The sequence below is a fragment of the Poecilia reticulata genome, linkage group LG8, assembly GCF_000633615.1.
Source record: "Poecilia reticulata strain Guanapo linkage group LG8, Guppy_female_1.0+MT, whole genome shotgun sequence".
Taxonomy (NCBI): domain Eukaryota; kingdom Metazoa; phylum Chordata; class Actinopteri; order Cyprinodontiformes; family Poeciliidae; genus Poecilia; species Poecilia reticulata.
In genome coordinates, this window is record NC_024338.1 from 5,533,559 (window position 1) to 5,561,110 (window position 27,552).

The 27,552-nt window shown below is 39.7% G+C and overlaps 1 protein-coding gene across 7 annotated transcripts in view; it reads right to left on the reverse strand.

Annotated features, from left to right (window-relative positions):
• The window catches only part of nfixb (nuclear factor I/Xb), a 195,303-nt gene that overhangs the window by 133,695 nt on the left and 34,056 nt on the right, over positions 1-27,552 (reverse strand). For 2 of the 7 annotated variants that reach the window (XM_008415315.2, XM_008415310.2), the window contains one exon: positions 27,399-27,434. The exons of the other annotated variants lie outside the window; for them this stretch is intronic. In XM_008415315.2, coding sequence (XP_008413537.1) covers positions 27,399-27,434 — 36 coding nt within the window. The remainder of the gene's footprint in view (positions 1-27,398; positions 27,435-27,552) is intronic. 7 annotated transcript variants of the gene reach the window in all.

The following is a 27,552-nucleotide window of genomic DNA, read 5'->3' on the forward strand; positions in this document are numbered from 1 at the left end:
GGACACTTATTACCTCAGTAATCCATGTAAAATGCACCTTCTTTGTATAAAGTTCAGATGGATTGTGAAGAAAACTGCTTTCAAATTAGCTGATTGGAAACGTAAAGGAACAACATATGATCCAGACAGGGTTTTATTTAAATTTGAAAAACACAAACACATTATTATTACAATTTTAATTTTTTATCATGGTTTTTAGAATTTTCATTTTCAAACATAGAGTCAAATACATGCGTTTGTTCTGATTTTTGAGACGGGTCAACTTATAGCCAGGGCCAGACTTTGAGGGGCAGTAGCCCTGGCCTACAATTGTTTTTTTTGGAGGGGGGGCAAAGATTTTATTTTATTTATTTATATTTTTAGTTTTACTTTATATAAAACTCATAGGCCCAAATGTCAAAATTTTCCCAACATAAACAATTGTTTAATAATTTTCAAGTATTTGAAAGATATTACGTTTTGGTCGATTTCTTTGGGAACAACATGGAGTTATTGGCTGGAGGTTGTATCAAACACACCACGCATCAATTAATACCTGCTGACGTACAGCACTACCTATTACTGTAATTTGCATGAGTAAAGGACTTTTTTCTTTAGTGAGTAGGGCACCAAAACTGTCTCCAGGCCAGGGGCCCACGTCCTTGTAAATCTGGACGGTGGAAATGTAGTTTGAACACARCGTTACCTTAATTTGACTCATAGCTTGCACTCCTTTAAATTCCACATCCTGACTGGAAATGGACTGCAGGCTGACAGCATGTAGTAACATGTAGCTGACGATACTACCTCTTTATTTATCATTCAAAAAAAATTATTTTAAACACAAATGTATTATTTAAATATTGCAATATATTTCAGMTGATGTTCTTATTCTCATGAATCCAGCTGATTGCACTACGTTGTATTTAGGGGCACCAGAAAGGTAGGGATACTACAAAAGCATGCCTCACTTTTCAGATTTTTATTGAAAAGTGAGGCGTGTGRTTGATATTTAATACCAGATCAATCACAAATAACCTCTTTATAGTTGGAAAGTTCTAAGAAGTTACTGAGATGAAGTGAGATTTAAAGTCCACATCTTCAAACCAAACAGGGGGAAAAAAATGCATTCTGGGCCAGACTTTACAAAGTGCTTACAGGGGCACTAGCCCAGGGCTTCAATTTATTGGGGACGCCAAATTCTTTTCTTTTCTTTTTTTTATGTATGCATGTTTTGCAAATGATCGCATTTGTTTTCCAAGACAAAGCTCACATTTATTCTACTTTGTTCCSAAAAACACAATATTGTTTCAAATAAATCATTTTAATCCATCTAAGTGGACCTAAAAATCACCTCCATTTGTTCAGAACAGCCAATCAAAGCTCAGAGAAATTCCAAACTTTGTGGCTCCCTCTGACCCGGCGGCAGCCAATCGTCCGTCCTGCGGCGCCTGACCTCGCAGCAAATGCGCCACATCTCATCAGGCCAATTAGAGTGGGGGTCCGCATAACCCGGGGGCCTCCCAGCTGCCGGGCCCTTCATTAGCGCAGCCCTTGTTGTCCTCTCCTTCCCCAGCTGAGTGTCCCTGACACCGGCTCCCCCGACCTGCCTGTCACCCCGGCGCAAGCTGCTGACACCCAGCCAGGCCCACGGATCAGGACGCCATCAGATGAGGAGGGGGGGGGGGCGGCTTTAACAGGCTACATCTGGATTCTTATCGATTTCCTTTTTTCTTTTTTTTACTCGCTTGGACTTTGAGAAACAGAGTTGAACCTCACATAAACACGTTCATCCTTCTCCGCTGGATCAAAAGAAAACTGGTTCCTGACGTGATTTTTGTCTCTGCCGTTGGATTGTCCCCTTTACTGCTCCTGTCCATAATCAGAAACAGGCACTACGACTTAAATAATAAAGGAAGGGAGACAGTGACTAAGAATCCCCCCCTCATCCCACTGACCCACCCTTTCCGTTGCTCTACCGTGCAAATATCCACGGAGCTTGGTGTCCTACGCTGGTTGCACTTATCCCAGTTTATAAAGCGGCACGTTACTATGTGTGAAAAGTCTGCAAGCAATTTGTGGCAACTGCGTGCTAAAGTGCCCAGAGTGGGTGGCTGTGCGGGGTGGGCCGAGGAAGAGGCACGCACCGTGCATTCCGATCCGGTCCGGGGGGGTTCGGCGGAGCTGGGGGAGGCCTTCGCCGACCGATGTGGCTCTCATCTCGACTTAAAACGATCAAATTTGCAGAAGGGGCAAAAATCGAGCACATCTCCCTTTTAAAAACAGCAGCGTATGGAGAAATCTAAGAAAAAGTAGATCATCTGTGGGAACAATTAAAAGGAACAAGATCGAAGGGGGTGAAGAGATGGGATATCGCCTTCATCAAGCCGTTTCCCACCTGAAAGACCTCTACACAGTTAGCTACACTATTCTCTACACAGTTAGCTCAAGGCATAAGCAAATAAAATAAGCAGGATATTCAAACCAACACAAAACAGCTTTAAAAAACATTAAATCTCAGTCCTACTGATACCAGGTTGCCTGCAGTCAAATTTAAGACCTTTTTAATGCCATCCTAAATGAAATTTAAGATATAAAACTACTTAAATACCTCTAAAAAACATAAGATTTCAGCACTAATGATATCASAGTATCTACAACTTTCAGCAAGTGAAATTTCAGACTTTTTAAGACTTTTTTAAAGTCACAAAAAACTATAAACACAGGTGTGGTTGGGGGTCTTGCCACATTACAATAGCTATCTAGCAAAAGCATACCAGCATCTAGCCGTCATTACCCTCAAGTGTGTGCAGCTCAAACTTTTAAATGAGAACAGTCCCAGAGAAAAACATTATATCGTCCTGCCACGACAAAATTTAAGAACTGTGATTAATGTATTTAAGGCCAACCTATATTTTTAATTAACTTAAGACATTTCTTAAGACACAAATTTTAGACTTTTAGAGTATGTGCATCTGAAATAATTGAACAAAAARAAAGACAWTTGACAARTATCTCAAGTGAAAAATATTTTTAGATGGATGGGCTAATGCTCAAGATCATGTTACACTCTTAACCTTTATCACAGAAGTGCAAACTAGATAAGCATGCACTGATTGGAGTTTTCTATCTGATTATCAACCTTTAAAAATCCAGACCCACCATTGCCGATTTTGGCCAATACTGATGTTTTTTGTCTGAAAAGTTGCTAAACATTGCTGGGGAATAAAAGATTCCCACAACAGAGTTGTTAAGTTGGCAACAGTAGGGTGACTATTACATGTGTAGATGTGACCTGATGTGTCTGTCAGTCAAGGCAGATGAGATGAGTGGATAAGACCAGTTTCACATGGAAGTATAGACCAACTGCTCATGTCCCAAAATTAAGGATATCAACCCGATTTATTGGCCAGCCGATTTATCGGTGCACCCCTAAGCTAAAGCTATGCCACTGTCAGGAAGGATCCCAAACACTCCCCAAAACGTTCTGGCTGATCCGTTTTCACCGGATCAGGTAGGACGTGGGGCCTCAAACTCCTAGTCTACAGTCAGACCTGAAAAGGCCTTTTGTGTACGACGTAAAAACACGTTCAAGAAGTAAGAACAGTCCGCCGGCCTTCTGTTTGATCACTCTGAATTATCCCATCCTGGAAGGTTGGGAACCAACAAAGATGTCAGACCGAAGTGTTTGGCTCCAGGCTATTTTTGTTTTAGCGGTTTTATAGAACAATATTTGCTCGTGCTTGAGGTGGAACGCCACATGCAGAGGCTTGCAGACGCAGCTGGATGACAACCGTATTGATGATCACACCGCCGGGAACCTGCTGCTGTATCATTGGGGTGTGATGACAATGAGTGTCTACGGGGACGCTGGTGATGTCACTGTGACCTGAGAAACAAAGACCTTTGAAGACACAGTTCCACTCAGCACCTCGGCAGGAATGATGGTATTTTCTCGTGTCTGTTGTTCACACACCGGATACTCTGTCCAAAATGTTTTACTGTCTTTACCCTATTKTTATTTGTYATATAGAAATCAATGGAAATTCTTTCTGTGAATGAAAGTTGAGCTTTTTCCAAAGATTCCCAAATTGGATTCAAATATAAACTTTGACTAAGCCACMTAACTATAATTTGAACCAAACAAAGGTAGCTTAGCTGTATGTTTAAGAAGGTGAAATTAGTTTTGTTTTTTGTTTTTTTGTTAAATGCTGCACAGTTGTCTTTTGTTCTGTATTAAACCAAGAAAACAATTAATTAAAAAAAAAATCAAAATTGGACAAAATTGGCTTCTATCTAAACAACAAAGCAATTCATGACCACAGAAAAGAAATCAGTTCACTTTCAATAACTTCATCAAACATCTGTCAGAGAGGAGTGCTTGGCTGCTGGTGGACGGTCGTTTTCTCGTCTGCCTTAAAAAGCCACCCGGTAATCAGTAAACACTCGTGACCCACAACAAAGAAAGTCCATTCTCTTCCATAAAGCTTTCATATTTTTATCTCACAAAATAAGGAAAGAAAAAAACCCCGCAAACTGTTTTTTTTGGTTTTTATGACCCTGTCGGATGTGTTTTATCAGGTGAAGCATCTCATCCGGTGAACAGCGTCCCCTTCAASGTACATCACAGAGATTCCCTGATTTATCAGCACGCTCACAGTAGACGGATGTTACTCCACAAGCTTCTCGTGGAAAAAAAAAATCCTCTTTTTTTTTGCATTTGAAATCAGAATTTYGACATGACCCAGATTGAAAAAGGATCTTCAGGTTCATGTGTTAACTTGCTGCTCAGCAGAGCTGTAGGGCTTTACTCCTCTTTTCAAAGAGATGAGAGCAAAATGCCCGAGTCAGCTACTTCACACACTGCCGGGCAGAAAGACATGAGCTGGAACAACACGGGTGTGTTTTCGAGCCTGAGACGGCGGCGTCTGTCGCCCATTTAAAGGCTAAAACCCGACTGCAGATAACAGCTCGGTGAAACTGGAAGCRCTGCTGCACAGTAAGTTTGGTTTGTGCGCCTCCAACCCTCGATTCTCTACGTTGAACATCGTTTAGGTTCACAGAGATTTACGACCGAGCGCAAGAGCACCACAAAGCCTCTGGCTGGAGTCGGATTATATTCTAATCTACTTCATCCTAAAGAAAAACAACTTTCCAACCTAAATGTGGTTCCTTTTAATTTTTAATTACTGCAAAAAAATCTATTGTTTACATCTCCAGAGGAAAAATCCACTTTTTTTTTTACCTTGTTTTACTTTGAACATGTTCACAGAATGAGTTTCTATTTCTAAACTCTGGATATAAAGAGATAAGTATTTTAATCTGGAATGCATTCTTTAAGTTAGGTTCACAAAAAAACTTTCCAATCAGAAAAATACTTGTGTGGGAGTAAAAACCTGAATTTTTTACACTAAAACTGTGGAAATAATCTCACTAAATTTAGCTGAATCCCAAGAACAGCTTTTGTAAATCTCATAAATGATTGAACTGACTATACAACTTCAACGATTAACAGATGAAAGACTGGGTGCACAAGAAGAAAAGTATTCCTCTCCACAGGGTCAACATTAAGCATACAGGTCCAAATATACACATGTAATTAGTTTTCAGGTGGTGAGGAAAGTTCTAGAAGGTACTTTGACTTCTCGATTTGAGTGGCACAGAAAATATTTTGTTTGATGGTGCTTGTACAACTGATTCTCAGAACAACTTGAAGGGCTGAAAAACTGAGAGAAGATCAAACACAGGAAAAAAATGTGTACATTTACACAAGTTGGGAATGTTTTCAGGAGCTATTTGGAAAAGAACACAACATGTAAGTATTCTCACCCCACACACCAACCACAAGACCATAAGATGAAGGATGAGGAAGACAGCTGAACATGTGTGGGAGAAGGTCATTTCGTTTCTTTGCCATTTTGCACTTTTTCAGATTTTGGTGGTTTCGTAGCCAACGTTTCTGGGTATGTGAAGTAGGTACCATCAGAAACCAGATCTTTAAACTTTCAGAAGCGTGGCGTGTCATAGAACATGCTGGATTTGGAAATGTTGGCAGCCTGTCGGACATCTCAGAGTTAAGGTAAGAGTCTACATTTTCTAAAGAATAAGCACGTAGACTGCTGCTGACCACCAGTAATGCTAATTGTACTAACCACTACTATTAACTCTGGAGTAATTTTTTCTTTATGTTAAAACTGGGACTGCTCTCTCACACATGTGGTGTAGCACTGCCACGACTCATAATGCTGTTACATAATTAATGACAGCCCTAGGGTAGGATGGAATATTTTGAATGCTATTAATTATAGTCTTTGAGAAACAATGAACTAATATTGGTACTGGAAAGCTTCTGAACTGGGAATGTCTGATGGGAGACATGAAATGGCTACAGTATCAATGCTAGTCAACATTTTTAAAGCTGTGGATTCAAACCAACAAAATTTGACATAATTCATAGCTTGAAGTCTTTTTAATGTAATATCAACGACAGTGCTGGACTGACTCGCCATGTTTCCATCAACATGTGCATTTTGAAGTATTGCTGATGGAAATAGCTACATTTTAAATAACTTCTTCAATTTTGCAATAGTATTTATATGCTCGCTTGATGTGATCCGCAAAAAAAAGAGTTAATGCACTAAAGGGGAGATGGAAACACATTTGCTGAATACATTTTGACATAGTGAACATTTACCTCGGATAGAATTATGTTTCTTTCGTTACGTCTTTGGAAGGCATGTAGCATCCCCCAATACTTGACATGACAGAACCAGAACAATTACATCTTTCTCTATAGCAGCACATTGCTGAAAACCTCTCTCCATTTTTCTGAGACATTTTTCTGAGTACTGTCTATGCTAGCCTGCAACCTTCAGTTCCTGTTTATTACAGCCATACGCAACATTAACAGCTGACAAAATGGCGTTTTGCGTAGCCATTTTGATTCGCTCCAAACCAGCATAAGAAAACACAGCTAATTAAAATGTTCAATTTTTTCCTTCTTTTTTGCAACATTTTTAAAATTCACACGACACCTGGACGGAAACATGGATCCTGGATTTATCCATACGGAGAACAGACCGACAAAGCCCCACCACTTCTCAATGTGTGCTAAGCAATGCTAGTCAGCTAGCTAAAATATGCCCAACAACAAGCCCACAAAAAATATAACGTTCTGGTGAGTATTTGGTTAATACTTCAAATTTAGCCCCTGGAGAATGTCCCAGACTCTGTACTTTGTTTGAACGGCTTTTGGCCTTAATCTATGATATTTTTTTTCAACAATTTTGTTCACTATCTGCTGATCTGCTCAGGAAGGAAAGATGTCTTTGATTAAAGAGTTGACGAAAAACTTTGCAAGATCCAATCATAGTGTCACAGTTTGTCCTCTCAGTCAGTTTCCTCGCAGCCGTGACTAAAACAAAATAAAAAGTTACTGATGTTTTCGGGCACTGAGAGTTAGGAAGCTTCACCCTCCCAGTGGTCGTAATGACAGCCGGCAGCAAGCGATGTGGACAGCAAGTCTCTATTCACATTACTTATGGACTGAAGCACAGAAACAACATGTCCACATGAATAATTGTCTCTTTCACTCCCAGCTTGCCATCACACTGTAGGAACCTCAGGAGGCGGCGAGGACAACAGCGGCGCGGTGACTCTGAGACACATGGAGTTAGACGGCGAGTACGAGCCGGACAGCGGCTGGTCGCCTCCCGGGAYATGTGTTTATCCCCGAAATGACACGTTGTGGCTGTGGGGCCACAAGCTACGTGCTTGACAAAAAAAAAAGAAAAAAATCAGACAGGTCAGACAACTTTCCCAAAGTGCCTGATGCCATGATTACATTCAATCCCAACTCTGGGACATATGTGCGGAGACAATCACAAAACGGGCCAAGACGGGACAAAAAAAAACTCTCGCCTGAATAAATTCTACAGAGAAGTAAAGCCCACTTCTAAAGCAGTGTTGAATGCTTTGCAATCAGACAAATAAAGGGCCAATCTAGCACACAATCAAACTGGAGATTTGGCCTGCTCTCCTGCCAACAGCAAGGGACCTCCTCTTTCTGAACAAGGGATGCACTATTGACTACACCCCCTCTTTCTCTGTGTCTCCCTCTCTCTCCAGTCCTCCCTATCTGCCAGTCTGAAAGGCGTGATGCCAACCTTTTCCACCACTGGGCATGCTGCCCTGCCCTTTATGCAAATGCTTTGCCACCATTCCTAGCTCACAACCCCCACTGTCTCAGCCTGCAGGTCTGCGCACACATCCCTTGTTGCTGCCTATGTATTCTTCCAACTACTACGTCTAAAGGGAGCTTTGACCCTCGTCATTAGACGGACAGTCGCCTAAACCAGAGATAAAAGCTTAAGCCATAGGTAGATTGTTGATGGTGAGAGAGGTTCATTTCCTGGCAAAAACAGCAGAATAAAGACAAAACACAAGAGGGGGTGGGTGAGGAAATTGTACAAGAGCCATGAACTGAACAATAGGTTCCCGAATTATTTGTCTGTTTTTTTTACTTTTATTAAATTGTCTATGTCATCATATCTATTAATCATCTTGCTTCGAGATAATATTTGGTTTAGAAGAACAAGTCCACATTCTAGCAGCATTTCTACGAAATCAATCCTCTTATTTTTTCTAACAGTGAAGGATTTAAAAATTATAAACTTTGTTTTAAACAATCTATGGTTACAAAAGTTTAGAAGACTTCCCACTAAGTTTGCCAAAAAAACAACAAATGGAACGTGCTCCCTTTTATATTTAAAAAAAAGTAGTGTAACGTTTCCACAAATGTCAATCTGTGTCTTTAAGGATGTTTTCACACCTCACATAGTCCAGTAGACTCGGTTTGACTGGGGAACAAAATTGTTACATTTGTTCTATTTTCAGATGTTGCGGTTCGCTTCTACACTGCACTTAGTGAAACAAACTAAACCCTTTGAAAGACCTGTTCCCTCCCAGCCTCTCCCCCTACCTGTGGTGGCGCTGCATCAAGAACCACTGAAGAAAACAACATGAAAACCTCTGAAGAAGAAACTGAGCACAACTTCTTTCTTCACAAAATATAAACAAAAATGGAATGGAGTCCTATTTTAGCGGGTGTAGGATTTCACTTTTGTCTTTGGCAAATGATCACAAGCCATTTCTCCCGCTAGATGCGCGTTAGTTTGGTTTGGTTTTTTTACGCAGACTGGCCCCACTTTATTCCAGTTCCTGCCTTTGGATCAATCTCCAATCAAATGTGCATTCAAATTGCACCAGAGTTCACTTCAGTGTAGGTATTTAGGAGATCCAGAGTTCACTTTCTTGGTCCACACTAGAGTTTGATTAGGCATTTACATTTCCCACAATGAACTAGACTTTCTGATTTAATGTAAAACCATTTTGATGATTTTTACTCTTGATATAAAGATGATCAAGAGTGATCCCAAACTAGTCAAAAAATGGTCATAGAACTTGAGATTAACACAGATATGGAGTTACAAAGCTAACCGCTAGCTGCTTAGCTACCCATTAGCTGTTTAGCAGCCAGCAGTTGTAAGTGAAAAATTCAAGAGCAAATGGTGTATGAAGCAAATCAAACTGTATCTCGTCTGTCACTTTGCTGGTTCGTTTTCCACTATTTATTCAAAAAGCAGTTTAATAAAATGTTTAAAAGAGTAAGATACTACTTCAAAGAACAAAGTGACTGGAGTTATCTGTGCCTCTATGAAGAATATTAACATCTGAAAAATAGCTACCACACTGTAACTTTGGAAATATCTCACTTAAAAAAAAACTACAAGAAGCTAAATAAACAAACATTTTTTGGTGCTATACTTGGTTCAACATGTGTCTGCAGTAAGAATCCTTTATTTAGAAGTGTCAAATGAAATTCCAACCACATGAACAGAGTCACCCAAACCCCAAGCAGTCTGAACCAACAGCACACATCGCCACAATCGTCTCCAAATACATCAGACTTCAAAGCCTTATTTCTCAATCTGCCACATAATGGCGTCTCTAACCTTCCTAAGAAAGCATGGGCAAATGAACAAAGCCAAACAGGTTGGTTGTGGGAAAATTATGATTTTACAAAAGCTGTTAGTCTACTTGATAAACAACACCACACACACATACACACTGCTACCCACCACTTCTGAGTGAATTTCCCTTCCGTTTGAATGTTTCTGTGACAGACCAAACCAGACATTATAATCACCTAGCAGTGCCAGTGACAAAAAGCACAACATTCTTTTGGGTTTTCCCCTCCCCCAATTGTACAAGGTTTTAAATAAGACGATTCCAAAGACAGAAAAAGTGCATTTTCATACTTTCAGACACTTAACCATTAGCGAGCCGGACTAAATGAGGGCGGTCTGGTGTTTTATTAAAGACTCTCTCATACTTCATTCGACAGTTGGCGGRCGGTCACGTAGTTGCGGGATGTTCATATTGGCACACACGGCAGAGACCCGCTCCCGTTTTGCTTTCATGAAACGGTCACAGAGAGAGCACCACACCCTTCTGCTCACAGTCTCCTCCTGGGACAAGGACTTTGCAATTTCAATTCAGGAGTTTCAGCCATTTGTAGTGAATTTTTGAAAAGAATCATACAAATGTACATAATTCCTCAAAAGTATTCATGTTGCCTGCGGATACAAAAACCGGATACTGGAAGTTGAAAAGGAATGTCAACATTGCTGTCTGAGTTTGTGGGCGTGTCTTATGGAGACACGCCCACAAACGTCTGACCAATCATACAACAGTTCGCACAGAGAAAAACAGTCAATATAAAAGATGACGCAGTTTTTCTCAGCTGACTACACCAGTGAGCGTTAATTTCATCGCTTCGGATGACGTATGGAGAAACCTTTTACTCTATGCGCCGTGTAGCTAAAGAAACTTCCAGTCACTTTCTCTGAAATCTCATTAAAATTACTTTAACACATAAAAATACAATGATCGTGTGTCATTTTTTAAAAACGTGAGCATATCTTAATTCTGGAATCTGAGCCATGCCAAACTGCATAATGTTTCAACGCCAAGAAAAACACACATCAAGAGAAATGTCATCCATAAGCTAGCAATTAGCTTCTATCAGGCTGAGCCCAAACTGAAAAACAAGAGCGAGGACTTGTACATGTGTGTCCGTGCATGTGGCGTGGACGGAGGGAAAGAAATGAATGAGGCCTTTTCTTATAGCAGGGCCCAGATCAGAGCTCCTAACTATGGGATTTGATGCTGTTGCCTTTCTCCCCCTGGAGGGAGTAATTAGGTTAGGGAGGACAACTGGCGCATTGTTTTAACAGAGAAGGGATTGTGCGGGCCAAAGTCCCACCAGCAACATGCTTCCTCTCACAACAAAAATGCCAAACGGACTCTCTGAGACGCTCCACGCACATGTAGACAGATTTTTTGGGGGGCCTCCTCTGTTGGTTTTTTTTTTTTTTCTCGCAGAGAGAAAAATCTGTATTTTAATGCAGAGCTCTTAGTGCTGTATATTCAATGAAATGTCAAATCCAGTCCAGTGGTGTCAAATATCCTCTCCTGTTGTTGCAGTTGTGGGATTCTGACTTTTTTAGAGACCAAGATCTCCTCAGACAACGTGTGTATACCTTCTGCTGTATCCACTGGCTTGGCAACACACGATGTTTCTAACTAGAATAATATGGTTATGATGCATTTGCATTCCTTCCAGTCCCCTAGGAAATACAATATGCCTATATCATCCGTTTTAATCACAGTCTGCTTCCAAAGGAAAGAAAATGGGAATACAAACAGCCAAGGCTATAAAGAAGGCTTTCTCAAATATGCTTCAAGTTGGTTTAAATGCACACACTGCTAATTGATACGGACTTTATCAAACAAACCAGCAGGCTGTGATAGAAAATAACGGGACAGAATGATTCCAAGTGTACCGTATGTACAATGAGCAGAATACAGTTTATTTTCCCTCCCAGTTTCCCATACTTTGATCCTCTCTGTTCTCTTCCTTTTTTATATTCTTTCCTAAGTAAAATAGGAAACAACTGTCACTGTTTGTACGTGTTTTTACAAAATGCATGGGTGTCACTGAATTAGGGCTGTGTAATAATGTCGATTTTGTGATATATATCAATATTTTCTTTTCTAGAAAAAAATCGATATTCATCCGCAAGTATCGTAACATCCAACTGTCACCTAGCTCACTCACCGCTTGCTTCGCCGGGAGAGTGATTAGGTCATCCGGCTTAGAGTGATTCCTTTAGATGTTAAGTGTCAAGGTTAAAAAGGTATCAAACTATTCAGAGCAGGGTATTTGGTGCACTTTATTTACTTTACAAATGAATGTAAGCTACAGTTTGTACTGTTTCAATTAAAAGAAACATGTTTTCTCACCACTTCTTTGATTTATTTTGTCCAGCTGTCGACTTTAAGTCTGTGTCCATGTCCAACCAGAGCCAGGTATTGTGTAGTTGGTGCTTTAAATCAGTTTTCAGTTAAATTAATTGAATCCAACTCTATAACAGTCACAAGATGTCACCAAAATCACTCTGTCCCTCTAAAATCTTTCAGAAAATCACCAAAGTGTATTGAATTGTATCGTTTCCTGAATATCGCTATATATATATATATATATATATATATATATATATATATATTGGTCCCATGATTTTTTAAAGTAATGACTTTTTTATATAGTCACAAAGAACAATTAAACCGTTTAAGGAATTTAAAACTGTAGTGTTGTTTCACTGACCCTAAGAAATGCAGACAGCTAATGTAACAGTGATCTCGCAAAATATTTCCCTCTGGCCCTGGCTAATGTTGTAACAAGGTTAGTCTTTAATAAATTAGGGGTTGTTTTAAACTGGTTTTAAATATAAAAAAATTATATGCGGAACTAAAGATTTTTAAGACGTAACGCATGCTGCGACACTAAAACAAAACGGTATCTGACAAATCAGAGCTTTAGGCATCATCTTCATCAATAAACGTTTGTGTCTGGAACATCAGCGGGAAATGTTATATCATAGTAAGTTTTGTAATTTTCCTGGCATCTCATTAAAAGGACATTTAGTTTGGTGTAGTAGAAAACGTTAACTCCAGTACGGTGGGAATCGTAACTCTTGATACGATAGAGTGTTGTTAACTCCGGCTAGTCTGTGTTTTAAACTGAGGCAGTGACACAAAATCCTCATCCTGTACTGAATTTTTCAGCTAAGTATTACAACTTTACAGTGTGCCACACACTAATCCAAGAGTTTCTACACATTTTCTAAGCAAATATTCCTCACTTTTCCAAACCGCTCAGCTTTCCAGTGATCTCAGCCACTGACGTCCATTTTGAAACACAATAAAGCTAAAGTTCACTATTAATTTATGGTTGATCATTCAGTAGTGTGTGGCCTCTGAGTAATAAAGCTGTAACACAAACAATCATGAAAGGAGGGTCGAGGGAGGACACAAAGAAGGAATGGCAAAAATGAAGAAAAGGACAGAGGACACAAGGAAGAGCATGAGGGCATGAGAAAGGAAAGAAAGAAAGTACACAACCAAGGGAAGGACGGAAATAAGACAGGTAGAGCACAAGAAACTAAAATAAGGAAACAAAGAGGGGATTGAAGTGGGACAGAAGAAAGGAAAGAAATTGCACCGCTCAATGTGGCGACATATTGGAGAAGCTGATTAGCATCTCAAATTCTCCAATAGTACACCAACTACCACCTCAAATCCAGGAGGAGTTGAGGAGAAGGCTTTATGGAATCAGAGCAGAGAGAGAAGGAGGAAGTTCTAACGTTCTCCTCCATCAATAATAATGGATTCCAACGCCTCTCTTCCCCGCTTCCTAACCGTACGGACAGACACAAGAAGGAAAGAAAGGGAGGACACGAGGAAGCAAAGACTATAATGAAGACTATAATGAAGAGCAGCAAGAAAGGCAGGTAGGACTCAAGGCAGGAAGATTGAGTCACATTTTCCTGACTCTCTTTCTCATCCAACCATTTATTTTTTTGAGCTTTAGCATCACAGTCACAACAAATATACATCAAGTGGGAGCATCAAGGACCATGAAAGCAAAATGACTGGAGCCTGAAATATTGTGAAGACTCATATTGTGATGCTAATTGTGATATGTGGAAGGAATGAAAGAAAAAGAGGAGGTATGCAAGAAAGGACACAAAGGAGAGTAACGAGAGGACTGAAGACCACAAATAGATATGACTAAATCTGACAGGGAATGAAGTTTGTTAATATTAAATAGTGCAGATTGATCGCATTACCTACTTTGACCTAAAAGCCTCTCTCCCAAGGAGTGCTACTTAGTTCAAATCAGAGTGTTATATAGTCTTGTACTGTGGTCAACAATCCAGAGGAGAGTCAGACTGGTGAGCTCAGTGGCAAATTTCACGTTAAATAACAAATTATGTTTGGTTTGAGAAAATAAAACATTTTACTTATTATTTTTGAAAACAAGCATTTTAACATGTCAATTAATCACGATTAATCCTTGTCTTTATTGTGATTAGTCACAATTAATAAATAAATTATTAATAATCACTACTAATCAATTTAATCTGCTAAAATTTTTTTATTTGACTGAGAGCACTACTGGAAATATATATTACATCATAATACTAAAATCAAATTCCACACGAGTCCCGACTGCGTAGGAACCCTGTAATCCTGACTCTGTAGTTGACGAAGCCAAGAAGAAAGCCCACACAGTCGTCTAACCTCTAACCCCTGCTGGGCCTTGACCTCTGCTCCTCAACTCTGCTCTGATCCTTGTTCTTTCCCCCACCCCCCCTTTCTTGTTGTCAGGGGTCTGTGTGACTCTACTGTACTGTAGCCCCGCTACTGAGGGTCGTCTCAAACCGCCCAAGGGTCCGGCAAGTGCAGGCTATGAGATGCAAAGGCCCCGCTCTCACACCAAACACAGACACGTCCACGCAAACACAGTCGGTTAATAACAACCCAAACTCCCGCCCTCCAGCGCCGCTCGCTCACAGCTGCCAAGTCTCCTCAGAGTTCATGCGAGGTAAAGATATGCTATATTATGCAACCGAGTATGGATTTTCCACCCTTGGTCCCATGCCAACTTCCTGCTCTGAAGGAGAAGAGAGAAAAAAAAGGCTCCAGCACTTTGTTCCCCTGGGTGACAGCTATACTTTACAGGACACGGTGGCTGAAGGAGAAACACAGAAATTACTAAAAAAAAAAAAGTGAAAATTACTCCAGCAGAAAGTCAAGAAACAAAAAGAGAAGGCATGTTTGGGTCTGAAAACAAAGGAGCTTTATCAACTGACACTAAAGTGATCTTCAGTCTGTATCTTCAAACCCTTCACTGTGTTTTCTCCCACTTTGTGAAATCAGGTCACAACTGTTTTCATTCCTGTTTGGCTTGCGGGTTCATGAGGCTCCAAGTGTCAACGTTCCTCCACCCACCCCCAAGACAGGAAAAGATTTTCCCTCCAACATTAACCCAATAACTGCCTACCAAAGCCCCATCGCAACCTGCTGAATGAGAGAGAGAGAGAGAGAGAGAGAGAGAGAGAGAAAGAGAGAGAAGAAAAGTCTAGCTCAAATGTTGACGCTCAATCAAGGTCCCAATCAACGCTGGGCATAGAACTGCAATTGCTAAATAGCTGAAGCTAAATTACACTCCTGCATGGTCACTGAATTGACATACACAGGGCTTGATTATTTGGTCGCTTCTACAGCATGAGGTAATGCGGACGAGATGATGAAAGAAAGCCCCGGGTTATTTGAGGTTCAATCAACGAGCCAAACAATGCCTCTTTATCCCACTGAAGCCAAAAGAAATGGCTTAAAACGGCAGATTGATATGACATCACGGCGAGATGTCATTCCCCGTTCGCCATCAGCACTTCCACGTAAACGGTGATCTTTGTCCCATGAGAACAAATGATGGTAATTTCCTCCCTGGCCTTCGCGAGGTAAATGGAGTTGCATCTTTTTTTCTTTTTTGTGGTTGAAAAGTATGGATGGATAGAACACGTGAAAAACCATAGATTACCAGCTGAGTGTTTTTGTTGCTGGCTTCCTATAATAGTGATTATCATCCAGGGGTACTTATGCCTGGGGGTACATTTGCCGTTGCCAAGAGGCACATGGAAAGAATGCAGAGTAGCTGTACTAATTTGAGAAAATAGACATTTGAATAAAATCGGCGTATTGAGTCCGCAGTAACACCTGAATACTAAGGCCTTGTTAAGAGCTTCAGCCAAATTCTTTTTTTTTTTTTTTTTTGACATTTCCAGAATGGATCCAGGTGGATTTGATAAGGTCTGGATGGAGAACTTCAACTAGAAATCCAATATTCGAAAATCAAATCGCATTTGGTGGTACCTCCGAATGCAATTCCAGATGTGTCCCAGCTCGGAGGCTTGGTGGCTGAAATCTAAATGTTTTCCCTGGTATCTATAGCAACCAACAAAGATAGATGTCCAAGTATAATTTAATGTAACCTCTAGTCGGTACAGCAGAGTGTATTGTGGCAATATATCTAGGCAAATAAAACTTATTTTAATTATTTTAAGTTCACAAAGTCAAGGTTTAGCTAACTGCTTTCACTGACTGTTGTAGCTAAACAGTTAGCTATAGAGTTTAGCTAATTTCTTTAGCTGAACAGTTAGCTAGAAAGGTGAAAGCTGATGCTAAAGTTTGGCTAGTCAAAGATATCGATATTGATAACATCCAACAGATTGCCGTATGAGCAGCCTGCGGTCCGAAAGGTACCGCATGCACAAAAGAAGCACATGGTGGCCTCAGGTTTTAACGAAATTTTTGTACAATCTGTGCCGACAAACTTAAAAACTGGCTTCATCAACAGTGTCTGCCCAGCTTGTTTCATACACCATTTGCGCTTGAATTTTTCACTTACAACCCCCTAACTGTTTAGCTAAATAGTTTGGCAGGTTCAAGATGTAGAATATTGAAGGAAAGGTGAAAAACTTTTTTAACCGGTTTCTCACATTACAATTTAAACATAGCATCCATCAGAATGCCGTATGAACGGACTACGGTCCGGAAAGTAGTGCATGCGCAAAAGAGGCTTTAATGTCACGTGACCTCACGAGTTACAGTTGTCAAAGACATTTAGAAAAACATAAGACACATAGAAACTTTAGAACCACATATGAAAGAATTTTGTCTGATTTGTACAACCAGACTTGTCATGAAAAATCACATACAGAGAAAAAAAAATCTGATTTGGGTCACTTTTGCAGTGTATACACATAACCTTACACAACATTTGTAACAAAATAGTTACTCAAAAACTACAAAATGTTCTACTACAAAATAAAAAAAATATCACTGATTTTCAGTATCAGAAGACATCCTGGCATAAGATCTCATTAAAAAAGAAACAGCGATTAAATAATCAGCATTATACAACAGAGGCTAGTTGTGCTATACTTTACAAGAGATAGCATCAGAATTTCCGACCTCTTTTCAGCAACACTGGAAAGTAACATTCTTGCGTTTCATGAGCACGTTCGTCTGACAGAGTTGTCAGAACACATCGCATTCAGAACACACACTGTTTTCTGCTCTAAGGCAGTCATAATGAGTATGATTTGTTTTCCTGAAAGAATGCACACCTGTGCCTCATGCGATTAAACATGTGCAGGTGCGTTATGCATGAAGGGACACAAACCGTAGCTAAAACTGAGACCATGCACACCTTTCCTGCAAGTGTGGAGACAGATTGTTTCAGGGAGAAAAAAAACCCCGTCAATCTAGCTCATTTTGGGGGGTTTTATTGCAATTTATGTATAAATCTGTATTTGCAATTCTCTGCTTTTATTTTTATGAGTGACTGAGCGTGTGCGGACATATATGAAGGCAAGCTGCAGGCTGAGGTAAGCTCAGATTTCATCTAGATTAATCCGGATACTTTGTAATGAGAGGTCTACTGTATATATTTAGCAAGCGCAGTGAGATGTGGGTCAGACACACAACAAGGCAGAGCAGGCCAAACGCCACAGCCAGATTGCCCACACTAAAGTGACCTTGAGTGGGCCACTGATGATCCGCAACAACAACTCTCTATCTGTTTTCTGCGGCTCTCTGGCAGACGGATTCGGTGGCTTAGTGTGGGACATAATCATAAACTGTGGATTTCGCAATGAAAGTTCAACATCGTCGCTGTTTCCGCTATGGCATCGACGGTTGTTTAGTTAAAATGAGAGCGCGAAGAATGAATTGCTGTCAACGATCGCCACGACTGTTGACGCTGGCGATCGTTCAAATGTACTCCGCTACAGGAACAAAGCGAGCTCAGAAACATTTCTCGCCTGGTCCTCTGTGGGTCTAGACATGAAATAAGACTAAGCAAGCATGAGGAAATGTGATTTTTTTTTTTTCATTACTTTACAAGGTGCAGCATGACTTTGTTTCCACAGATCTGCTGCAACGTTGACATTTTAGGAGTCTAAAATCACGTAAACTAGTCTTAAGAAGATGCAACAACTTAGTATACTCCATACAGTGTCTTCAAACGGTAGTTTAAATTCATCAAGAGGAAGGAAAGTATGACACGGATTAATTGGATTTAGGTCTGGACTTTGATTGGGCCATTCAAACACATGAAGATACCATGATCTAGAATGTTTTATTGTAGCTATCATTGGATGTTTGTAATGAGAGGTCTACTGTATATATTTAGCAAGCGCAGTGAGATGTGGGTCAGACACACAACAAGGCAGAGCAGGCCAAACGCCACAGCCAGATTTGTTGGAGTCTCCCAGCGTATCATAAGCCTGGTGGGCCGCCAGGCTTTACTTGCCTCGTCCTCCATACTAAGTATAATTTTTATACTCCATGGGTTAAGTTGGTTTCCAGTGCATCAACTATAAGTATTTAGGTAAGGTAAGGTAATTTTATTTATATGGCACGTTTTCAGAACATGGCAGTTTAAAGTGCCTTACATGAATTGGAAGGAAATACAAACAAAACAAATTAAAAGAAAGTCTAAAAATTTAAAAACTACATATTGGTTCCCCATGTTTAAGGATAAAGAATAAGTATCCCGCAATTTATAAACGAGTAGGAGTTTCTCTGGATTCTTATTCTTATAAAATTATATGTTGGTTCTCCATGTTTGATTCTAGAAAGTAGATGGTACTTTCTAAGTTTATCCTAGATTTGTAAAAAAAAAAAAAAAACAATTCTCTAGGTCTCACTCGGATAATATAAGTTTAATGCTAAATATTGATCTAAGGTAATGAGCAGTTTCTCTACATAAACCAATATCTAGAGTGCGTTCAACGCTAACCTTTAAAAGAACTGTATTTGCACTATTAAGAGGTTTGTGTTGACCGTGCCGGAAGACTGATGTGAGCTCATGCATCCTGGTGAACAAAAAAATAACTTGGCATCTGTGTTTACACCTCACACACACTGGCGCAATACATGTTCTGGCACATGTTTGACTCTTGGTCTGTGATTGCAACTTAATAAATCTAAATGAGCCACACTACCAGCCAATCGCATACAGGTCTTTTTCATCCAGAGTCTTCCCTGCAAATACTGCACTGGCTTGGATAAACAGCCAATCACAACCAGCAAAGCAAAATATTATAAAGCAAAATGGGTGGATTTAGGAAAACGCAAGAAAACTTACAAAAATGTTTAGTAAAACATATGAATATGCTTACTGATCATTGTCCATTCTAGGTTATACTTCTTTTAATTTAACTTTTAAAGGTGATTAGCATTTTATAGCTTTTTTAAAGATCCACTGGATGAATAACTAGAATTTAACTGTAGTGCAAAATGCCTATATTTTAGCTGCATTTTTTCTGTGTAACCTTTTAAAAAACTCAGTAGTTGGTGTTTAAGTATTTCCAATAACACATCATTACCTAGTGAAATTTCTTGTCAACTTTTAACATTTTCTTTAACACAATATCCCAATAGATTCCACTGAGCGTGGTGAAGAACAGAAGAAAAGCCTCCCCACAGCATAATTTGGCCACTACCATGTTTTATGGCTACTGTGTTTTTTTTTACAACCTAACCCTGCTGTTTAACTTCTCCACAACTTTATCACAGACTTGTACGATCTGTTCCTTTGGTTTCAAGATGCTGTTTGTTAATTTAATTAAAGGGTAGCAGAGTAAAGATGGCCGCACCTTTCACCGTTCTCCTTTCACTTCACAACTATGTGCTCCTTTGTGTCGATGAAATTCCACTTAACTTTAGGAGTATGAAAACATTTTCAAGGCACGGCATAGTAACAGATAACGTTGGGCTGAGACTACAAAGGTTCTGCCAGTTCTCTTTTTCAATTATTAAAAAAAACGCCATGCCGAAAAAACCTGACGAGGTTTACGGCTCATCTGTTTCTGTTTACCCGATAAAAATCAGCGTTTATAACATAAAGGTCTGATTATGTGACATTTCAGCTAACCTCTGAGCTTCAGGTGCAATGTCAGGGGAAGGGCAGTAATTGCAGTTTTTAGGAATTTTTATGTCCTCGCATAATCCCAGCGGAGGGTTACGTTACTGCTAACAGTTCATCAATCGGAAACGATACCCCGGCTTCGAGAGGTTTGATGATGTGAAACCGAGAGCAACTCTGAGAGCGAACTCGTAGACGGAACTATAAATTGCCGATTGTCTCGCACTGTATCTGTATAAAAACCCAGCGAGCCGCACCCTTTGCCTATACACCCTTCTACGCATGTACTTTGTGTGCGCTCCAGTAACCTTTTCCTTTTCCACAACTAACCTCTCGAATTCTTGCTTTTCAAAATTAGGAGTAACCACATGATCTTATTCGCTTTTATGGCCCAAAATCTGGGGACAGAACATGCTGTGCTCGAAACCCAAAAATGACAGAGCTCTTAAATATTCACGAGTTGATCTGCTTGTGGTTCATTCTGGTGAAATCAAACTTTGTTATGGTGGTTTCTCCTTTCTTCCGTCCACACACACAAGCACGCACACACGCATTACCTTCTTCCTCTCCTGCGTCTTGTTCTTGTGGTTCATTGCGCAGAGAGAGGGCCTTGCAAAAGTATTCCTACCGCCTGAACCTTTTCCCAGTTTGTCAAGTTAAAACTAAGAATGCACCGATTTGAAAATTTGGGCCGATATTCATATCCAATATCAATATTGCTGTTGTAACTGAAATTTACCGAATTCATAGTCCTGGTGCCCAATCCATAGGTAATCCTATACATGCATTTTATTGTTTCCCAATAAAGGTTTCTACAACTAGGCCTGTCACAATAACAAGTTCTGCTGGATGATAAATGAGTCAGAAATTATTGTGATACACGGTGGTTTTGAGACCATTTTCATGTAATTTAATGGCAATGGCATGATAATGCCAGCACAGCCTCTAAGAGATTAATAAACTTTAATTCCTAACAAAAGTTTAACATTGGCAGTGGAAGACATTTTAAATGCACAAGATAAATAGACAAAGCAGCCAAGACAACAAATAAAATGGCTCCTGAAATGTCTCTAGACAAAATTGCACTTCAAAAATGGGACTAATTGAGACCGATGCAGACTTTTGTCATCCAGTCCTTGACAGAAAGAGATAGAGGCACAAGAAAAATCTATCTTGTTTGAATTTGCAATGGAATTAATGGATTTATTGCTTATTACAATAAGCCTAGCTACAACAATGTCATTTTCAAATACTTGACTATTGTTAATTTTCCTATTAATTCCAATATACTGCTTTAACTCATCTGATACAGCAATTGCAGAACACACATTCATTAAAAAAAAAAAAGTGGAGTCACAAAAATGAAAAATTTGGGTGCCCCCAAAAATTGTTGCCCTGGACTTCGGCCCAGTAATGCAAAGATTAGGAAACTAAATGATGAAGTAAGTGAACCAACACCTCCCCCCATTTTAAAAGGGAAGAAACAAACTTATGTTTCTGATCATCTATTTTTAAATGCATCACACATTACAAATCTGGTAAAATGAAGTAAAAAGGTGTCCACAGAAACAGCATCCTATTAGTTTTTGTAATAAACTATATGTAAAGTTTACTAATGAACTTATCGAGGGTATAATCAACACGGCGGAGTAAAAGAAAGAAAAACAGAGTAAGAAGCCTTAAGATGTTAAAAGTCGAGTCCACAAATATTGATTTATCGGCGGTTACATTTCTGGTTAATATCCGGGTGGAGGAATCACAAATTTATCAAACAGAAAATCATATTAATTTTATCTGATGGGATGTTTTTTTGGGGGAAATGACATGGTGTTGATAGTTTGATAGTTTTCTGAAACTGCTCCGCAATTTTTTAACATACTGTGGCGTCCAGGGGCTGTCTCTAAATCAGCAGCTATCTTGATAAAAACAAAAAAAGAAAAAAAATGCTTCGGTAACAGCAAAGGTGTTGATATTCATGACGAAGTACATCAGATTCGATTACTGACCAGCTAATTGTAAAAAAAGCTCTGGAATACTGTAGACATTTACCTGGTCAGTCCAAATTCATTCCACAGTCGTATAATTTTTGTATCTCGTTTTGCTTTACGGTCAAACAGAGTTGCCATGGTTTCTGACAAGTTTCTGGTCTACTTTTACCAACATCAGACTGTGTTTAAAATTTATTTATTTTAACTAAACGATATGTAAAATCTTTAAACATAACCAACGTACTACCAACACAGCAGACAAAAAAAAAGTTTGGACCCATGGAGCCTTAGAGGCAGCGGTCTAAACCTCGATGCCGCCACATGCAAAGTTATAACCTAGGTACATGTTAACTGTTGACTCCACAAACGTTGATTTATTAGCTATTAAATTTTTGGTTAATGTCCGTGTGTGGGAATCACATCCATCAAACAGAGAATCTTATTAATTTTATTTGATGGGACCTTTTCTTGATGGTGCTGGTGGGTAAATGACATAGTGGTAATGGAGCTGCGTTTGCTACTTTTATAAATCGGCTCCCAAATTTTAGGACCTAATCAGGCACCCTGAAGTAGTGGGTAACTCAGCAGCGTTGTTGATAGAAGAAAAAAAAGTTAAGTTTAAGGTACGTAAGAAAACCGTAGGTTACTGAACAATTTTGCAAACAAAGTTTCTTAACTGATCCAGCCAAATGTATTCATGATCATTAACATTTTTATATCACATTTTGTTGGATGGTCAAACAGTCAGTGGGTTATGTTGGTTTCTGACTTGTTTCTACTTGACTTTTGTAACTTCAGGCTTGGTTTAAAAAGAAAACCCTTGAATCGCTAACTTAAGGCTGTTTATTAGCATTGAATGTGCACCACATATAAACAAGAGCTAAGCTTAAGCTAATGTAATGTACACATCAACTGCCGTTTTCTGGCCGATTCACCATTTTTTAAAAAGCTCTGACAAGCCCATTTTGATTTTGGCCGACACTTATGTTTTTTGCCTGAAAATTCCCTAAATACCCTATCAGTAGATTGTAGTTGATTGCATTTTGTAGGCGCCCCTCTGCAGGCAGACTCATATTCAGGCTTCATCAACAGCCTTTGATTTTTCCTGTTGGTTTACTTTTGTCTTTTTGCTTAACACTCATTTATGTCTACAGTGATGTTTTTCAAAACTGTTCACCAAAGTTTTGGTTTTAATATAAATGAGCATGGAAAAAAATATTATCTTTAGCATTAACTATATTAAAACATTGTGACACACCTAACTTATATAAATGTTTCTGTAGCATCATTTGATTCAACCAAAGCTAGCAGTTTAGACCAAAACATATATTACTGGTGCAATGATAAATGGGGATGAATCGTATAACCACCATGTCACATCTGCACATTCGTGATTAACAACAATTACTTCAATGTTGCCAAATTAGCAACTCTGTGGCTATATTTAGCGACTTTTCAGAACAAATAAATCAGTATTGGCATTTCAGGCTTTTTAAAGATCAGTAATTGCCCAGAAAACTGCAGTCAGTGCAGCCTTAGCACATGTATGTGTTAGAAAGGCCCAGTCAACACCGAGGCCTGAAAACTACTTGAAAATCTGCATGACTTGAAATTTTGCTAAGAAATTCCACACAAGACTTTCAGATTCAAACAGTGGATCGATAAAATATTAATTTGATGGGGTTAAAAACAAACAGGTTCATTTGTGTCAAACACCAAATCCCACCAAATACACTAAACTTGGTAGATAGGGGTGGGCAATATGAACTTTAAGTCGGGATAATGACAAAAGTGGCAATAAAAAGCCATTTATTTGACCTTTATTAGGTATTTGTATGGCTATGACTGATTGGCACAGCAATCATAGCCCCAAAAAACAGACAAAAGAGTGATTTGTATCCCTAACTTGCACAAAGTAAATGTATTTAATGACATTTTCAAATGTACTGATATTTATTGATGCTCTCATTGAACAAACTGTGGATACGAACACTTTTGGGAGAGTTTAAACATTGTTAACTGGAATTTATTGTGGTTACGCTAAATCAAACTTCTTTTTAGTAATTTATCGCGATAAATGATAAAACGATACGATGAATGTAGGAAAAGTTCAAAGAGCGAATATTTCTGTGAGGCACAGTATTTATTTATATTTTTTGCTACCCTGAATATTCTAGCTCAATTATGTAATTTAGCACCCATGTGCGTGTTTCAAGCAACCATGGCAACGGCACAACATATCGGGAAACCGCAGAGCCGCAGCAAGGCCGCGGGTGCAGCCGCAGTCGTGCCAAAAACTAATCCGAGCCAGAGGTGACATGAGCGATGGAAGACCGAAGCAGGCGGAGACGACACAGAGACGCACACACGTAAAGGAGAGGAAAAAAAGAAGAAGGAGGGGGAAAAAAACATATCCCTCTCCCCTTCTCTCCTCTCGCTCCTCGCCTTCCTTTTAAACCACACAAGCGCACACAGTGGATATCCTCCCATTCTTCTTGGCTGGAGCCTCCCGTGGCAGTGGCAGCAGGAATCCATTCTCCACGGATGCTGGGACAGCTGTGCTGATACTGAATGGGACACAGTGGGCTCTGCCTCTCTATCTCTCCGCATGCGGCTCCAGATAAAAAAAAAAAAAAACTACATGCTACTTAATTCAAATCTATATCGCCGGCTGCCAACGTGCGCCCGGCTCATCCCATCTTTGTCTCTGCCGCCGTGGAGAGCTCCCGATGTCTTTGCAAAGTAAAAAAAAACAACAAAAAAAACTGAAAAACGGCAGTAAATTTCCTACTGCTGACACATGGTGGCCTGCAGTCACCAGCTGACAATAAACATAGAGAATTTATGACTGACAAAGACGCTAATTACAAAAACCTTCATAAGCCTTTCAGTCGCATGCTTAATGTAGAGAAGTCACAACATGCTACCAATTTAGAAGCAGCAAAAACAAAGGAAAACGCTCATATTGGAAGCAGCGGAGTGCCTCCTTATGGTGTCAGAAAATTGGGAAACTTTACAGCTTAGTGGTTTATTCTAATCCATATGCTTTATTTTATGTGTCCTGACCTCTTGGTGGCCTCAGATGGAGCTAAAAACTGTATTCACATGCAATAGATTAGACCCGCATGTTGACAGAATGTCCGATAAAACTGAATCTCTTGGGAAAGTCCAGAAGCAAAACGCTTTATTTGCTGCTGAATTAACTGTTTGGCTACTTAAAACTGTGACCGCATATGTCAAGTCATGAAAGGCAATCCAGTCGAACCAGAACTTGCAGGGATTTGACTGTTTAGTACATCTAACTGACCTATAAGACTTTCAGAGCTTTAGACTCAAAAACTCCAAAGGACGGATTGTTCAGATGCCTAACAGGCCAGGCTGCACATTTAGGCTATAGTCAACACATGATTGTTTCATGTTTAGGATGGCTCCTCAAAGGTGGACGTGACTGTGTGTTTAACTTGATGTATTTATCTTTATAGAGTATTTACACACCTGATAGTCCGGTAGACTTGGACTATTAGGTTCAAAATGTTTCGCTGTAATTAAGCATAGATAACAATAAACTTGGTTTGACTGCGGACAAACCACCTGTAGTGGCACCGCATTAAGAACAACTGAAGGAATAAATACACTCATGTCAGAAAAAGACATGAGTGCAACTTCCTTCTTCACTAAATATACACCGAAATTTTAGTAGTTGTAGGATTTCTCTTTAGTCTTCAATAAAAACTACAAGCCTTGCTAACGCTACACATTTTTATCCAGAATCCTCTCTGCAATAGTACACGGCCTGCTTTTGGAGCAGTCTCCAGTCCGCTTGGCGTTCACATACTCATTCAAACTGCACCAGAGTTCACTTCAACCGAACCGAGATATGGGTTTTTAGGCGGACCATAGTTCGCAAACAAACTACAGTTCAATTGAAGCGTATTAAACAGGGCTGGTGTGAATGCACCCTTAATTGCAAACCAGTGGCCTTTATAAACTAAATAGGTGACCTTTTGAGGCATCATTAGATTCTACTTAGTGGGATTGGAGTGAAGTGTGGTACAAATGCACGTCACACTTTTCAGATTTTACGTCCTTCCTGTCCCAGCTGGGGAAAAAAGCATTCCCACAGCGTACGACTGCAGAAAATTCCAATCAAATGCATAGAATTTTGTGGTTGTAAAATAAATAAAATTATGGAATAGTTACACACGAGCACACACATACACATACACATACACATATAAAAATATTTCCACCAGATTTTGTTTAATCCTCTCAACAGCTGTTCCAACTCAAGCCATGGGAAGAGAGAGATGAAGACGTAATGACAGTGGAGAGAACTGCAGAAATGTACATTTAATGCAGCGCAGTAAGTCCAGATAACAATCACATAAATTGAATAAGATCTTAACAAAAAAGAAACTAAGCTGTGCTTTACCGCTCCACACAAAGTTTTTTTTTTTTTATGTTTTCATTCAGAGCGCTGCACACTAATAACGCCAGATAACGGCAAGCGGTGAGCTACAGCGTCTAAATCTAAAACATTCCCTCACAAAAACGTAAAGCCACGTGAAGTAAGCAGAAAAACAGCAAAGGGTCAAGCTGAGCGCAGAAACCAAAAAGTCACAAAGGGGAACGTTTAAGAAAACGGGGGGGCTCTCAAAATTTTTCCGACTAAAACGATCAGCCCAAAAACAAGGCCTAACCAGTAAAAGAGAGAGAGAGGAAAAGTGAGTTTAATACGGCTGAAATTTTTTTTACAAGGCACGAAGATTTAGCAGCAATATTTGTGACGTTTTAACGCTTTCAGTTTTTCTTGCTTTTGTTTCTCTCTGCCGCTTTGCGCCGTGTTCTCTGCTTAAGCTGTGAAACATATTGATTTGTGTGTGGAGTAAGAACAAAATACAACGAAATCTCAGTATGGAATATAGGTGCAAAAATATGGATAAATAAAGCAACAACAACAACAAAAAATAATTAAAATAAAGACACAAATACCTGACGTTGAATAAAAAAAGTGACTCAACGGGACTTACCACTAAGGCATTGTTTAGAAGGTGAGTGGGGTAATACTTTAGAGTTGAGAGGGTGTTAAGAGGCGAGGAGAGCAGGGGTCAGCGTCCAGGCAGGCAGAGAGATGCGGCAGGTAGGGGTCAGGGGTCAGGGGTGGGGGGGTGGGGGGTAGAGGGA